Below are 14939 nucleotides of genomic sequence, written 5' to 3'. Positions count from 1 at the left end.
GGAATGTAGTTTAGTGATAAGTTCTAGAACAACGTTTGCTGTGAATTTAAACGTGGATTCTGTAAATAATGCTATCCGGGTGCCTAAGGGAAGAAAGCTTTTAAAAAATTTCTGATTCTCAATAGTCTATTCAAAAACCCCGCCTGGAGTTATGAAGGGGGACTCCTGGGTCCCCAGAAATAACAACTTAAGGCGGGTGGGGGGTGGGAGGGGCGTTTGAGCCAAGCTGTACCCTTCAACTTTGCCAATGCAGCCCTGAAGTCGACCTCTCCCGGTCAGCCCGTTCCGGTCAGCCCCGCCCTGGGCTCTAGCACTTGCATTGTAAATGCTTCTGTGTTTGTCTGTGTCCCCGGCAGGACCCCAAAGGCAGGGCCCTCGGAAGCGATAGGAAGGGGTAAGGGAAGACTCCTGGTGCTTATAGATGTGTCTTCACGGTGCGGAGGCCTGTGTCGGTGCCCTGGGGTTGGGTGTCTGCACAGGACAGGCTCGTCCGGGACGCCAGTTACTCAGGGAATAAACTCGACCCGGAGGATGGCCTGTGGCCCCATCTTCAGGGCGCAGCAGTCAGACAGACATCTCGGGGCCGGCTGGTGGCGTGCCTTTTTCACGTGGTATTTGCCTAAACTAGGACTGCGCTCATCTGAGAAGGACCCATCCACCCTCCCATCGGCCAGGGGCTCGGTTCTCAGGCTGACACCGTCTTAGCTCCTTGTGTCAGGCTCCTGATAAAACGACGGAGCCAAGCAGACCTGAGGTTCTCACATCAGCAGAACAGGTTAACGTTTTCTGAGCTTCTGCTGGCCCTGGGCCCACCTTTGCTTTTTCTGGCTGTACCTGTCGGCCTAGGGTGCCCTGGGGGACAGGAAACAACATGAGCCATCCCAAAGCAAGGCTATTTCTGACGGCAGCAGGCACCAGGGTCCTTCCCCGAGAGCCCGCGCTCTCATTGCGAGGCCGTACCTCCCAATGGAGGGCATACCTCCCAGTGAAGGCTGTACTTCCCAGTTGCAGGTCAAGTCCAGACTTCCTCCCGTTTCAGGCCTAGACGTGCATCTAACTGCTGGCATCTCTGTTTTTATGTTCCACTGTGTCCTGTCCCTGTGTGTCCCCTGGTCAGAAAATAGCACATCTTCCGTCCAGTCGCCTCGCCATTCACCTGCCTTGCCGGGCTGAGGAGAGGATGGAAGACGAGGTGGCTGTCCCCGAGTGTGAGTGTAAGGGCCGTGCCTGTCTGTGCCCTCCTGTCCTCTGTGTCTGGCGTGGAGCCAGGTTCATATAAAAATAAACCTTTGTTAATCAACTGAGGCGTCTGTCTCCATCTGTTGTGCTTTTGGCGCTGCCACCATGCAGTGGTGGGCGGAGTTCAGGGTTGCCTAAGGCCCTAAGGGAGGGAAGGTTGGGGAAGGCAGGGGGAGGGGGTAGGGGAAGACAGGTTGAGCAGCTCACCTGTCAGGGCTGGCGACAGGTGAGCTGGCCTGGGAAGAGGAGTGGCATCGGGCAACAGAAAGGACAGCCCTAGCTGGTTTGGCTCAGTGGACAGAGCGTGGGCCTGCAGACTGAAGGGTCCTGGGTTCAATTCCGGTCAAGGGCACGTGCCCGGGTTGCAGGCTCAATCCCCAGTAGGGGGCGTGCAGGAAGCAGCTGATCAATGATTCACTGATGTTTCAATCTCTCCCTTTCCCTTCCTCCCTGAAATCAATAAAAATATATTTTAAATAAAGAAAAAAAAAAGGACAGTATTGGGCCTCATTAGAAAGGTGCTTGACTGGAGATGTGAGTCATAAATGTGAATTCAGGGAGGCCAAATTCAAGAAAATGAAAAATAATAACAGGACTTTTCTTTGATTAGGTTGTTCATGAAGTTCACATATAGAAAAATTTCAATTAGCTGTGTGCCTTGGGAATGGAATATACTGATTAATGAAAAAAAACATTAACAAAACTAAAAGAATGAAACGGAACTGCTAGTTGACCCAGTGATCCCACTTGTAGGAATCTATTCTAAGAAACCCAAAGCACCATTCAGAAAGAATATATGCACCCCTATGTTCACTGCAGTATTATTTACAATAGCTAAGATCTGGAAACAGCCCAAGTGCCCATCAGCAGATGAGTGGATAAAAAAGCTGTGGGACATTTACACCCTGGAATACTATGCAGCTGTAAAAAGGACCTCTTACCCTTTGAGACACAATGGAGGGACCTGGAGAGTATTATGCCAAGTGAAATAAGCCAGTCAGAGAAAGACAAGTGTCACATGATCTCACTCATGTGGAATCTAAAGAACAAAATAAACCAATGAGCAAATCAGATCCAGAGACACAGCAGCATGGAACAGAGTAACGAATCTCAGGGAAGGTGGGGATGGGTGGGAAGAGATTAACCCAGTGATTCTCAAAGTGGGCGCTGCAGTGATCCAGGAGGGCGGTGATGGCCACAGGTGCATTTGGGGGCATATATCTTTCTGTTTAATTGCTATTAAAATTTTAAAAAAATTAATTTCCAGGGGGCGCTGAGTAATATTTTTTTCTGGAAAGGGGGCGGTAGGCCAAATAAGTTTGGGAACCACTGGATTAACCAAATAACTAGGATGCATAAATGCATGGCCCAGGGACACAGTAGTGTGGTGACAGCTTGGGGCAGGGCGCGGGGGTGGAATGGAGGGTGACAATGGGGAAAAAGGGTATCTGTAATACTTTCAACAATAAAGATAAATTAAAAAACAACCCTTTCGGGTTTAATTCTGACCACAAATCCCACGGAAATAAATGAGCCCACTTTCCCCTCTTCGTAAGCACGGCGTTTCCAGAGCGTAGCCAGGGTTGTGGGTCTGGATGGGAAACACCCACCGAGCGCATCCTTCACTTCACACGGGGGCGGGGGGTGTCACAGTTGGGGGATTAGGTAACCATCAGCCAGGCTGAGGCTGAGAGCAGGCTGCAGGCAGTGCGCCCCGCTTGCTGTGGGTCCGGACCGTCAGCCTCCGATTCCAGGTGAGGAGCCCCCTGCCCCGAACTTCTCAGGAAATGGAACATCTCCCCGCTTCCCCTCAAGCTCCGGATGGCCTGTCTGGCACAGTCTTTGCTCAAAGGACCAGCCCGCTCTTGCCTTTAGGCCAGACCCCCCAGCACACACACACTCGCACACATACACATGCACACGGACACGTGTGTGCACACACACCCTCCTGAGGCGGCGGCTCACTGGTGGGAATCGGCTGGTCCCTGAATGACTGATGTGGCCTGAGGCCCCTCCCCTGTCCACACCTCCCACACCTCAGGGCGTGTCTGTGCCTCTTCCTCCAGGTGGACAGAGCCCAGGGAAGGCCTGCCCCCCACCCAGAGCAGGAGGGGGGCCACTGCCCTAGGGGACCCCTGTCACAGACAGGTGCAGGCAGACCCCGAGGAAGACCCAGGCACGCCAGGGCCCAGGAGAGCCAACGGCACTTCGCTGCAGGTGAGTTTCACTGCAGGTGGCTTTGGAGAGGGGACTAACAGGTTTCAAATCATCTTAGCAAACATAAGGCTCATGAAATTTATTAAATACAGAGAATAAAAGCATATGCTTGGATCCCAAGTGGGTCTAGAATGCTGAAAGGAAGCTGAGGGAGGGAGGGAGGGAGGCGAGGTGGGAGGGTGGCTGGTGGGGTTTTAGATTTTAGGAGGAAAAGCAACATCCAGGACTTTCTGAGTCCACCTGGCTGTGGACTTGACGCATCTGTTGTCACCCTTGTCGACCGAGACGTCACTGCTCAGATTCCTGCCTGGACGCCAGCAAAAGTGCTGGCTCCCTGATGGCGAGTTATGACGTGTTTCCTGCCTGCACCTCAGGCCTGAGGACCAGCTGAGCGCTGGGGCCAAGCCCTGGCCACCGTGCCCCCATGCCCACTGTGCCCCCACGCCACCGTGGCCCCCCCACGCCCACCATGCCCCCCACACCGGAGGGGTTGCTCCCAGCTAAGTCACAGAAGCCTCAAAATCAGTGGTCTAGAAAGAACGAGACGCAGGCTGGAAGTCAAAGCAAAGGTTTATCCTTGCGTCGGAATGTTTCCCACCGTGCAATTTGCAGGTACAAAGACGTCAGCAACATTCAGTGGCATCAAAATCAGAACAAGAGCAAATGATAAATGTAATAAAAGGAGGCAAGATGGGTGGAACCGGGGTACATACATAGAAAGATCGCACATGAATGAAACACGAGGTGCAGGTAGTTACACAAAAGTATCAGTAACCAGACGTTAAAAAAAAAATAACACGCGGGCATGTCTCCGGGTGCTGAAACGGATGCCAGGCTCATTGTAAAAGTTTTTAAAAACACATAAAAAATACCCTTTAGAACCCCGGCCTGCATTCCTCATGAGCACAAGGAGAGTAAGTGAGTCACACGGTGACCAAGCACACAGGTCAGAACCGGAGCCTTCCGGTCGGATTTGGCATTGAATTCAACTGCGTGCAACATAGGGAAATGCTAGGGGGACCCAGGTTGGGCGGCGCCTGTGTGCACCGGGGGCCTTCTGTGCCTGAAGGGTGGCTGCAGACAGGCGGTGAGTCCCGAGGGCTCCCTCAGACCCCTGCCCGGGGCCAGCTGGCTGCATTACAGGGCCCCCCGGGAAGGCAAGCGCGGGCTGCCCCCACCTGGGGAGGGTCTGTGCCCAAGGGACAGTGGCCTCTGCTTTGTTTCTGGGACTGGAAGGACCAAAGGGGGCACCCGGACACCTGCGGTGCACACCCGGAGGGCGCAAGGGGCGAGAGGACACACCCCTGGGGCACTTTCCCGAGGGCGCCCTGAGGGGGTCTCCTCCTCCAGGAGGTGCCGGGGAGCCCATTGGAGGGCGTGGGGGATGCTGAGGAAGGCTCCTCGATTTGGACCCAAATCCGCGCCCTTCCACGTGGGCCCCTCAAATAAGTGACAAGCAGCCGGCATCACAGGCAGCGGGCTCTAGTTCTAGGATCTGTGCCGAGCGAAGCCCCTACCTCTTCCCCTTCAGTCAAAGGCAGGCTCTGGGTGGGGATTTAGCAATGAGAACCAATGGGGCCAACCAGCCTGCCTTGCAGCGCTCCCTGCGTCTCCCTCCGGGGCCCAAGTGCGGGGTCCAGGTGCCCAGAGGGAGAGGACGGCGGGCGGCGGGCGAAATCGGTGTCGTGTGCACAGCCCAGGGCTGTGGCTGGCGGGCGGCATGGCAGCCCTCACCGAGTTGTGCTTTTGTCTTCCCAGCGGAGCACCTGTGCTGGCCCTTGGGTGGGGCTCAGGGGAGAGGCAGGAGCCTGGTTACCCGTGAGCCTGTGCTTAGAACCCGCCCAGCCCGCAGCCTGGGACTCAGGCAGTGGACACAGCTGCGGGCCTGCCCTCGGAACCTGGCCCAGCCGGGTGCACGGTGCTCAGGCAATGAACACGGGAGAAACAGTGCAATCCGCTCGCAGGGGAAATGTCAAACGAGGCGTTGATATGTCTTTTAAAAAGCAACGGACGTACCAAAAAATGCACAGGTGAGCTGCTTTCTGTCAGTGAGACCAGGTGTTTGAGGTTGTGCTCATCTGCTAGGCACGAACGGCCATAGAAAGACCACTGCTACCAAATCAAACCTGTCTACCTTCATCCCTCCCCCCCGCCCTTTTATTTTACCCCATGAGCCGGTCCTGTCCGGCAGGGGGTCATGATCATCCAGCGTCCAAGGTCTCCCTAGTATTTCCATCCAAAAATAAGCTAGCCTTTCTCTTCTCCAATTAAACACTGCGGAGCGGGACTTTTAAAAAACGGTATAAATCTAGATTTTAGGGTTTCTTTTCTTACAAACAGTCTTAGTTTTTACAAGGGGTTTTTAAGTACCAAAACGCTTCTCAGAAAGTTTAAAGCATCGTTACCTGTGGTCCTGCTGCTCTTTCTACCAAGCGCGCGCTCCTGGCTCCCGTGGGTGCGGGGCTTGGGGCTTGACCTGAACTTTGGGGGGGGGGGAAGTGGTTTGAGGTGGGGCCCCTGGGAGACCTGCCGCCCACGCTGGCAGCTGCGGCCAATGGGACCAGAGCGAGAAAGGCGTTCATCTGCGTCAAACACGCAGAGGGACGGACAGCAGGGGGCGCTGTGGGGTGCAGCTTGGAAGGCTGCTTTGGCTGCATCCAAAGCCATGGGCGAACCGGACCACCTGGGTCTTCTCCTGTCATCTGGCCCCGGTGGCACGGACAAGGCCCGGGACACGGCCTGTGTTCCTCTCACCGTACAGTCACTAACTGCAGACCTGGATTCAGGTTGCGCAGCCTTCTTGGATCTTTAAATTGTCAAAGGGAAACCACGTGGGTGGGGCCGAGGACTTTACAAAACACACCCTTTATGGCGTAGCTTCAGGAACAGTTTGTCCTCAAAAAAATGCTGCGGCTCAGGGCCGTCCAAGCAGCCTCAACCAAGCGAATTCCCACCTGACTTCTGAGTCCCCGGCTGTTTTCTCCTGAACACTGTGTTTAGCATCTCGTACACTTGGCACATTACGATTTCATAACATTTAGAGGTGCTGAGTGTGAGAAATTAAATGATATGAATCTACTGAGAAATTAAAACATTTACTGGTATTAGCGAAATATATACTTTATGGGACATTATCTGACCTTAATACATTATTCCAGTTTTTAAAAGGGGGCCTTGACGACATAGTAACTTTATAGCGGGCGGCCTTGAAAGCATCACAGGATATATACAAAGACATTAGAAAGGGTATTAATGTCAACTATGAAATAAATTAACATGATTTTTTTTTTTTTTACAAAATATACTGACCATTAAATTAAAAAATATCTTAAGGCAGGAGTTTTCATTTGAAATTAGCATAATCAGAAAATATATCAATAAAATCTTGTACCACTTTGTAGCAGAATTCATACTGTTCCTGAAAGAGAAAACCAAGAAGACATTAACATATTTTTTAAAATACTGGAATAATTAGGAGAAGCATTCAGGAAGACACAGGAAAGCCCAGGCAGGAAAACCCTGCAGACCCTCAGCCCACCGGCTCTGGTTACAGTTTAGCTTCCAGAGGAACCCGCTTCCCCCACTAGAAAAGGTCAGCGAGTCCTGGCCGCCCAGCGAGCCCCCCGCCCGCCCGGCCGCTCCTCACCTGGGTTTGCACCATGTGCGGCCTCTGGAGGCGGAGGCTCTTCACCGCCTGGAACACGTCCAGCAGCCCCTCCGCCTTCACGCGCTCCAGGATGTTGCTGAGGGCGATGAACGTACCGGTGCGCCCCGCGCCAGCGCTGCGGGGAGAGAGGCTTCAGGCAGGGGCCCCGCCGCTTGGGAGTTGGGGGAGGGGGGGCAATGGGACAGCGCCCACCCCACGCATTGCTGCTGCAGCCCATGGGGAGGATGTGAGTGTGGCCTTTTTTTTAAAAAAAATACACTGAGTGGCCAGACTATGATGACCACCCCATCAGTACAATGAAGTGAATTAGTTATGCAAATAATAATAATAATAATAAAACCTTGAGAGTATTTGCTTAGGAAGTTTTCACTATTCAGTATTTTGGGAAGTGTCAATGAAGTACCGATAGGGTGGGCATAATAATCTGGCCACTCAGTGTATATTTTTATTGATTTCAGAGCGGAAGGAAGAGAGATGGAGACAGAAACATCAGCAATGAGAAAGAAGCATGGATGGGCTGCCTCCTGCACGCCCCCTACTGGGGATCGAGCCCGCCACCTGGGCATGTGCTCTTGATGGGACTCGAACCTGGGACCCTTCAGTCCGCAGGCCGGCGGTCCATCTGAACCGGCCAGGGCAGGGTGGCCTTCTAATGGCCACTGAGATGTAGCTCAGCTTTCCACCAGGAGGAGCAGCTGGGAGCTGGCACAAGGCCCGCCTCATGACGGCAGGCGGACCGACATTTCCCAGCGAGCAGACGGACACCTCCTGAGCGGGTCAGGACTGTCCCGTGTTTCAGCTGCGGTCACCACTGCCCGTCTTCCTGGGGAGACCGTGGTTCTCAGAGCGGGGCCCCCGGAATAGCAGCAGCGCCCTCCCGGGAACTTGTTAGAAATGCGAGCCCTCCCTGTCCAGGCCCGAGGAGGGGTGAGGTGGACTGACCAGGGCCCCTACCCCCCGCAGGGACCTGTCCGTGTCTGCCCCGTGGGCCGCGTCACCTGCGTCTCTCTGGTGCCCAACTTGTTCTAAACTCAGCCCGGGCTTCGGAGGCAACACACGCAGGAACGCATTTCTAGTTGGTTCTAAGTGACCTCTGCGGGCACCTGGGACCCCCAGACAGGGGCGTGTGCTCCCCTGAGGCCAGGCCAGGAGCGGCTCAGGCGCGTCCCAGGTGCAGAGCCCTCTGTGGTGCTGGCGTTGGGGCACCGGCTCCCCTTCCAGCGCCCAGAGGACAGGGTGTGGAGTCCAGCACCGACGCAGAGCGCCTTGAAGTTCAGGAGCGGCTCTCTCTGAGCTGAGCTTGGGGATTTCTTTGATGGCTTAGAAGGCACGAGAAATGTGTGTTTGAATCAGTTCCTAACCCCTCCCACCAAATGCATCTCGCACGTCTGATAAGGTGGCATTTGTGTAAAGTGACGTGTGCACATGCAGGAGAGAAGGTGAAGATGCAGCCTGGAGACATTCCGCGCTGGGAGCCGGGGCCGGTGCGGGGTGCGGCCAGCAGGGGGCGCTCACCTGCAGTGCACGGTGATGGGGTGGTTGCCCGTCTGCTGCTGCTGCTTCTGCACGGCCGCGATGAGGTCGATCATGCCCTTGCCCTCGGCCGGGATGCCCACCTCGGGCCAGCCGTGGAAGTGGAACTGGCGGACAGCGCGGGTCTGCTCCTCCTGGCGGGCCAGGGGCTGTGGGGAGCGCATCTCAGTGGTGCTGGCCAGCGCCCCTCGCTGCCCGGGGGAGGCCCCAGGCCACGTGCCCTCGGGGACTCAGGCACCACTGGCCGCCCTGAGGGTTCGGTGGGGCTGTGTCCACTGTGGTCACCCGAGGGCAGGCTGGCCATGCTTCCTGCCAAGTGGGAAGCAGGACGTTCAAGGGGCGTCCCCGGAGCCCCCTGGCAGCTGTGCCTGAGAGGCCAGGCCATCTCTCTCTCCAGAAGCCGGGGCCCGAGTGACCGTCAGGGCTGGGGGTGAGCAGTCTGTGGTCTAGTTTCTGGGTTGTGCCTGGGTGGAGGGAACTAGTCTCCCCGGGAGCCTCTGCGGTGCTGGCCGCTTTGCGCTCGGAACCAGGTCCCACTGACGAGCCCCTCACTATGGCCGCCCCACAGAACTCCCCCTTGGCCAGGAGCGGAGCCCAGGACCCCGTGGGACGGGGCCGGTCAGGGGCTCTGAAAAGGCACCTGCAGGGAGCCCCGCAGAGGCCTCTGGGGGTCACCTGTCCCCTTTATTCCTCCTGCCCCCAGTCACCATCCTTTCTCCTGAGTGGGGGTGGGCGCCCCGTCCCCCTTGTCCCTCAGCAAGGAGGCAGGTGACCTTGGAAGTCTGACTGTTATAGAGCTGCCCTGGACAACCTGGCCCCGTTCATCACGGGGGCTCTGACCTCCACGTGGGGCTCCAACTGCCATAGGGGCTCTGACCTCCACGTGGGGCTCTGACCTCCACGTGGGTCTCTGACCTCCACGTGGGTCTCTGACCTCCACATGGGCTCTGACCTCCACGTGGGCTCTGACCTCCACGTGGGGCTCTGACCTCCACGTAAGGCTCTGACCTCCACGTGGGGCTCCGACAGCCACGTGGGGCTCCGGAAAGGGCGAGAGGAGCCAGACAGCCACAGTACCTGATTGCAGGTGACCAGGAAGTCTCGGACGCTGATGGCTTCGGAAAGGGCATCGCTCTTTATTTCGATGGTTATGTCGCCGTGAGTCACGGAGCCCTCTGTCGGCCAATACTGGTAGCATTTGTCCTTGGGGGAGAAAATAGGATTTAAGTCTCATAATGAATGGTGTGCTGCCAGCCATTTTAACTACATGATGCAGGATTGCTCTCAAATGGTGTAACGTATTTTTTTTTGAATTTTTTTTTTTTTATTGATTTTTTACAGAGAGGAAGGGAGAGAGATAGTTAGAAACATCGATGAGAGAGAAACATCGATCAGCTGCCTCCTGCACATCTCCTACTGGGGATGTGCCCGCAACCCAGGTACATGCCCTTGACCGGAATCGAACCTGGGACCTTTCAGTCCGCAGGCCGACGCTCTATCCACTGAGCCAAACCGGTTTTGGCTTGAATTTTTATAATAACTTATTTGCGGAAGCAGAGGATATGCCTGGAAACAAGATCACAACATAAAGAGAAAAGTGTTTCCGTTGAACATGTTTTGTCTGGACAAGAAAATGGCACGAATGTGAACCTGAATGCCCACCATGCCCGCTGGGCCAGGGACAGAACAGACGTGGACCTCGGACGCAGGACAGAAGGGGCCTGACGGGAAGGAGAGATATTTGATACGTGACGCTTGAAAAACGGGTTTTCCCTGAAGCTGGGTTCCTGCTCACAGCCAAGAAGGGCCGCTAGGAACGCAGCCCCACCGGCTGGAGTGGGCGGTGAGCAGATAACTCGCAGGGCCCATGTGGCTGCCTTCACATAAACAAACCCACCAAAATGCGCCCCCCCCCCCAAGTGCTCACGGCAGGGGAAGGGGCACACGGCGTGCGGATGGCTGGCTGGTGAAGAGGAACACAGTGAAAGGAGGATGAATGAAGCACAGCTTTAGGCGCCAGCACAGAAAATATCAAAGCGTAATTCAGAGCCGAAAGAGCAAGTCCCTGACGAACATGTGCTGAAATGATACCCTGTACAGACAGCAAGAAGCCAGCAAAACGGATCGGCAGTGTCTTTAGACGCGCACACACGTATGACAGGAAAGTTGTTTTTAGAGCAAAGACACTTCCACTGGATGGCTTTAATAAAAAAGACAGACAACAATAAGTGTTGGCAAGGATGGGGAGCACCGGAAGCCTCACACACGGCTGGTGGGGATGTAGAATGAGGCGGATGCTTCAGAAAGCCGTCCGGCGGGTCCCCAAAGGGTAACTCAGAGGGAGTTGCAATACAGAGTTAGGACACGGCCCGGCTGCTCCCCCCAGGAATCTGCTCGAGAGAAATGAACACGTGCACCCAGGTAAAAACCTGGACATGAATGTTCGTAACATGACTCATAAGAGCCCAAGAGTGGAAACAGCTCAAACGTCCATCGACTGAGGAACGGACAAAGCCAGGCGGTCACAATCAACAGCACCTGCCAGTCAAAGGGACGAAGAGCTTCTTCGGCCACCACAGGCCGAACCTCGAAAACATGATGCGACAGGAAGGAACTCAAGCACGAAAGGCACGCGGTGAGGTTCCATTTATGTGAAACGTCCAGAGCGGGCCAAGCCAGAGTGTCAGGGAGCAGATCTGCGGTGGCAGGGGCCACGGAGAGGGCGGGGTGGGGGTGATGGTTCATGGACTCGGGGTTGCTCTCTGGGGTGATGAAAATGATCTGAATTAGTGGTGAGGTTGCACAGGTCTGTGCATAGACTAAAGCCCACTGAACGGAAGCCTTTAACAAAATGAATTGTACGGTATGTGAACTGAGTCTCAATAAAGCCGGTTTTTAAACAGCAAAGAAATCGAAACACAAATTCGGGGTAGTGGCTACACCTTGGGGGGACACCTGGGTAGATGCACGTTATTGGCAAAAGTTTGGGTTTTCAGCTGGGTGGTGGGTTCAGGAGTCCTTATTATGTTATTAAATAAACACTAATCCAAGAAAGCCATGGATGGGTCTCTGGGAAAACGAAAATACAACTCGTTCAACTTGAGCAGGACAATGCCAAGTGGCACAGGAATCAGCACCTACAGCTTTATGTCTTGATAAAAGTGAATACGTGTCTTTTTCTCCAATAAGTTGCGATCAAATTTGTATTTGTGGCAAACGCCAAATGGTGCAACTTCAAGGCAGGTTAAATAAAATCTAAGAACGAAAGCTGATGGGTGGTTATAGTTAGCCCCACCCCCCAAAAAGGAGGGAAGGGAAGGGAAGGGAAGGGAAGGGAAGGGAAGGGAAGGGAAGGGAAGGGAAGGGTGAAATGAGACCTTTTGCAGCGCCAACCTCTCTCAGTAGCTATGGCTGGACCTGCCCCCAAGAGCAGGTGGGACGTTTGCAATGAAGCACCTGCCACATGGGGTGGGCAGGACACGTGTGTGCAAGCCGCCTGGGGCCCGGGCGGGGCAGCACCTGACCTGCTCTCGCTCCTGCACCTCCGTCAGCATCACGATGGTGTGGCACCGCCACTCCCACACCATCCTCCAGAAGTCCTCCACCGTGTGCGCCAGGGGCCCCTGTGTGGCGATGAAGTAGTCCTTCTGTCGGTAGCCCTGCCGATGGGAGCAGAGGGGACAGTGACAGGTGGACTTCCTCCCTGGGCTCCACCACAGGACCAGCCGGGGAGTCCGCACAGCAGAGGCCAGAGGAGGGAGAGCAGCCCGGGCTCCCAGGACCAGGCCCCGGGCCAGCCCCAGGGCAGGACGCCCGCTCCCTCTGCGGACTGGACCTCTGAATGGCGACCACGCCCCGCCATTCACAGCTTTAATGGAAAGGACAGACGGTAGTAAGAGCTGGGAGGGATGGGGAACCCTGGAGCCCTGGCACCTGCTGGCGGGAATGGAAGATGAGGTGGCGGAAAGGCCACGAGCCCTGCCACGCGCTGTGGCCACCTGGGAGGCACCTGGGGGCTCTGGCCCGACACGCTGCCAGGGGCTACGGTTAAGTTAGCATCGCGGTTGTGCAAAGAACCCGGGCGTAGCGTTAGAGGAAGTGGCTCACATCCCAGTTCCTCCACGCGGGCGCGAGGGGCCTTCGGCACAGTTTTCCCTTCTGCAAGCAGACATCCCGGCCAGACTGGGCCCGAGCTGCCCGCCCACCGCGCTGTCCTGCACGAATGTGTCTGAGAAACCGCAGGAGCGAGTCCGGAAGCACCAGGACAACCGGTGGTGACACAGGCGGGAAAGAGAAATCGCTCCACGTTTAAAGCAGAACGAAAAAACGCTGGGCTTGGGGCAGTGCGCCGATCTCCGCTCTCCCCCCAGCTCATTATTCACTCTTTCTAACAAGGAATTCCCGTGAAAGGTTTGGGTCTAGGGAGGCAGGCCCAGCCTCTCTGATGGTGGCGGCGAGTTCCTCTTGGGTCTGAGGAGGGGTCTCCCTCCGCAGCGCAGCCGGGGCGGCACTTACGTCGATGAAGGACGCGTTGATGTAGTCCGTGTACTCCTGGCCCCTTTTCATGGACAGGATCACGCGGTTGAAGTCATCTGCAGGGCGGCAAGTCCTTGGTGAGGGAGACGCCGTCCCGCCCGCCCACCAGCTCCCCACGGAAAACTCACTAACAAAGTGGCTGTAAGCCGACCCCTCAGACTGTGTCGAACAGGTGGGTGAACGGGGCCCCGGGAGGGGGTGCCGTCAGGAAAACAACCCAGCGATGGGTTTCATTCATCATGAACGGAGAGAATTCATATCAAACTATGAGCATGACAGACACTGCGTTTCAGGGGCGAAAGGCAGGTGGGCAGGTGGGCAGGTGGGCAGCCCAGAGAAGCCGGCGGGGATGTCCCGGCCACAAGGACTCAAGTCCGAGGCCGGGCAATCTGAGCCCGGACAGTCGCCACGCACTTCCTGCGCAGGGTGGCCTCTAGCAAGTCTGTCTGCACCTGCTGGTGTCCGGGCCGGGTCCCCGGGGAGGTGTCTGAAGGACGGACACTCCCTCTGCTCAAGGCGGCCCGGCCTCCAGGTCCCCCCGATCACTGAGGTCCATTCCTCGGCCCGCCCCCACCCAAGACCGGGCAGGCCAGCATCTGGCCCTTTTCCTGGAAGGTCTCCGCTGAGCTCCTCAGGTCTGCGGCCTGGCCTGGGGGGCCAGCATTCCTGCTCTGGGTAACGGGGTGCCAGGCCTCGCCCAGGCTGGGGGAGACTCATGGAATGCAGAACCGGGAGGCCTGAGTCATGCCCCTCTGCTGCTGGGAAGTCCTCCCCTGCCCCCACCCCGGAGATCTGCGCCCACGTCTGTCCCGGGCACACAGGCCTGTCAGTGGGCGTTCTCTTCCTGGTGGGGGCGGGGAGCCCTAGGCCCAGAGGGGGCCTCGCCCTGGGCCCTGGGTAGCAGAGGTGGGTGGTCGTGAACCCTCAGGGCCTGAAGCCTCAGGGACCGCCCGCCCCCCACCCCGCCCCGCCCCGCCGGCCCGGCTGCGTACACGGGATGATCTGGATGACTCGGGCCTTCTTCATGTTCGCCGGCAGGTTGCCTGTCCGCATGTTCTCCTTCATGATCCGGACATTCGTCAATTTCTGCAGCCGCAAAGGACCCAGCCACGCGGTTACACGCCGACGCTCCTGGCCCACCCTCAGATTCCTGCCACAGGGCACCAGGGCCCGCCTCCATCTCCAGACCCCTCCGGGGCCTCGGGCAGTAAATGTATGCGGGACACTCTCCCTGCCCGCCCGGCTGCCGCCCCTGAGAGCCCCACCTTAGTCCTCCCGCGAGTCACGGAGGGCCAGCCACCCCCTCGCCTTCTCTGGGGTCATCGGGGAGGCAGCTTCCTGTACTCCGCCCCCTCCTTGGAGCCGGGGCGCTCACCCTGAACTCCTCCTCCAGCCCGATCTTGTCGAAGTGGGTGGCGGTGCCCTGCAGCGTCTGCAGGTGCTTCTCCAGGGAGGCCACATCCAGCTCCGTGTCCCCGTAGAGGTAGTACTCCAGCAGGGCCTGGTAGATGAACGTGTACTGCACCTGCGGACCAACGGGAGGCCTGGAGTCCCCCGCAACCCCCGCCCGAGCATGGGGCTCAGCCGCTCCGGGCACAGGAGGAGGTTGGGACAAAAGTGAGGTTAATGGCTGTTGATAGTGACCACTTAGGGCCTTGAGTAAAGATCACTGTCCCCCACGCGCCTCCGGGGGACAGCCTGTGCCAGGGCTGCAGAGGCGGCTGGGTGGCTTTGAAAAGCTCAGACC

General features: G+C 56.7%; 1 protein-coding gene across 1 annotated transcript in view; it reads right to left on the bottom strand.

The window, feature by feature from the left end:
- Positions 1–4014: 4014 nt before the first annotated feature.
- The window catches only part of PTPRE (protein tyrosine phosphatase, receptor type, E), a 70423-nt gene continuing 59498 nt past the window's right edge, over positions 4015–14939 (bottom strand). The window contains exons 12-19 of the mRNA XM_014530149.1: positions 14568–14717; positions 14185–14278; positions 13172–13248; positions 12181–12315; positions 9734–9859; positions 8639–8805; positions 7103–7238; positions 4015–6874 (exon numbers count right to left, since the gene is read on the bottom strand). Of these exons, the coding sequence (XP_014385635.1) occupies positions 6800–6874; positions 7103–7238; positions 8639–8805; positions 9734–9859; positions 12181–12315; positions 13172–13248; positions 14185–14278; positions 14568–14717 (960 nt within the window). The 3' untranslated portion in view covers positions 4015–6799. The remainder of the gene's footprint in view (positions 6875–7102; positions 7239–8638; positions 8806–9733; positions 9860–12180; positions 12316–13171; positions 13249–14184; positions 14279–14567; positions 14718–14939) is intronic.

This window comes from Myotis brandtii, unplaced genomic scaffold, assembly GCF_000412655.1.
Source record: "Myotis brandtii unplaced genomic scaffold, ASM41265v1 scaffold725, whole genome shotgun sequence".
NCBI classification, from domain to species: domain Eukaryota; kingdom Metazoa; phylum Chordata; class Mammalia; order Chiroptera; family Vespertilionidae; genus Myotis; species Myotis brandtii.
Note: the sequence above shows the minus strand (reverse complement) of the source record. Positions and strands in the feature narration are given on the sequence as shown.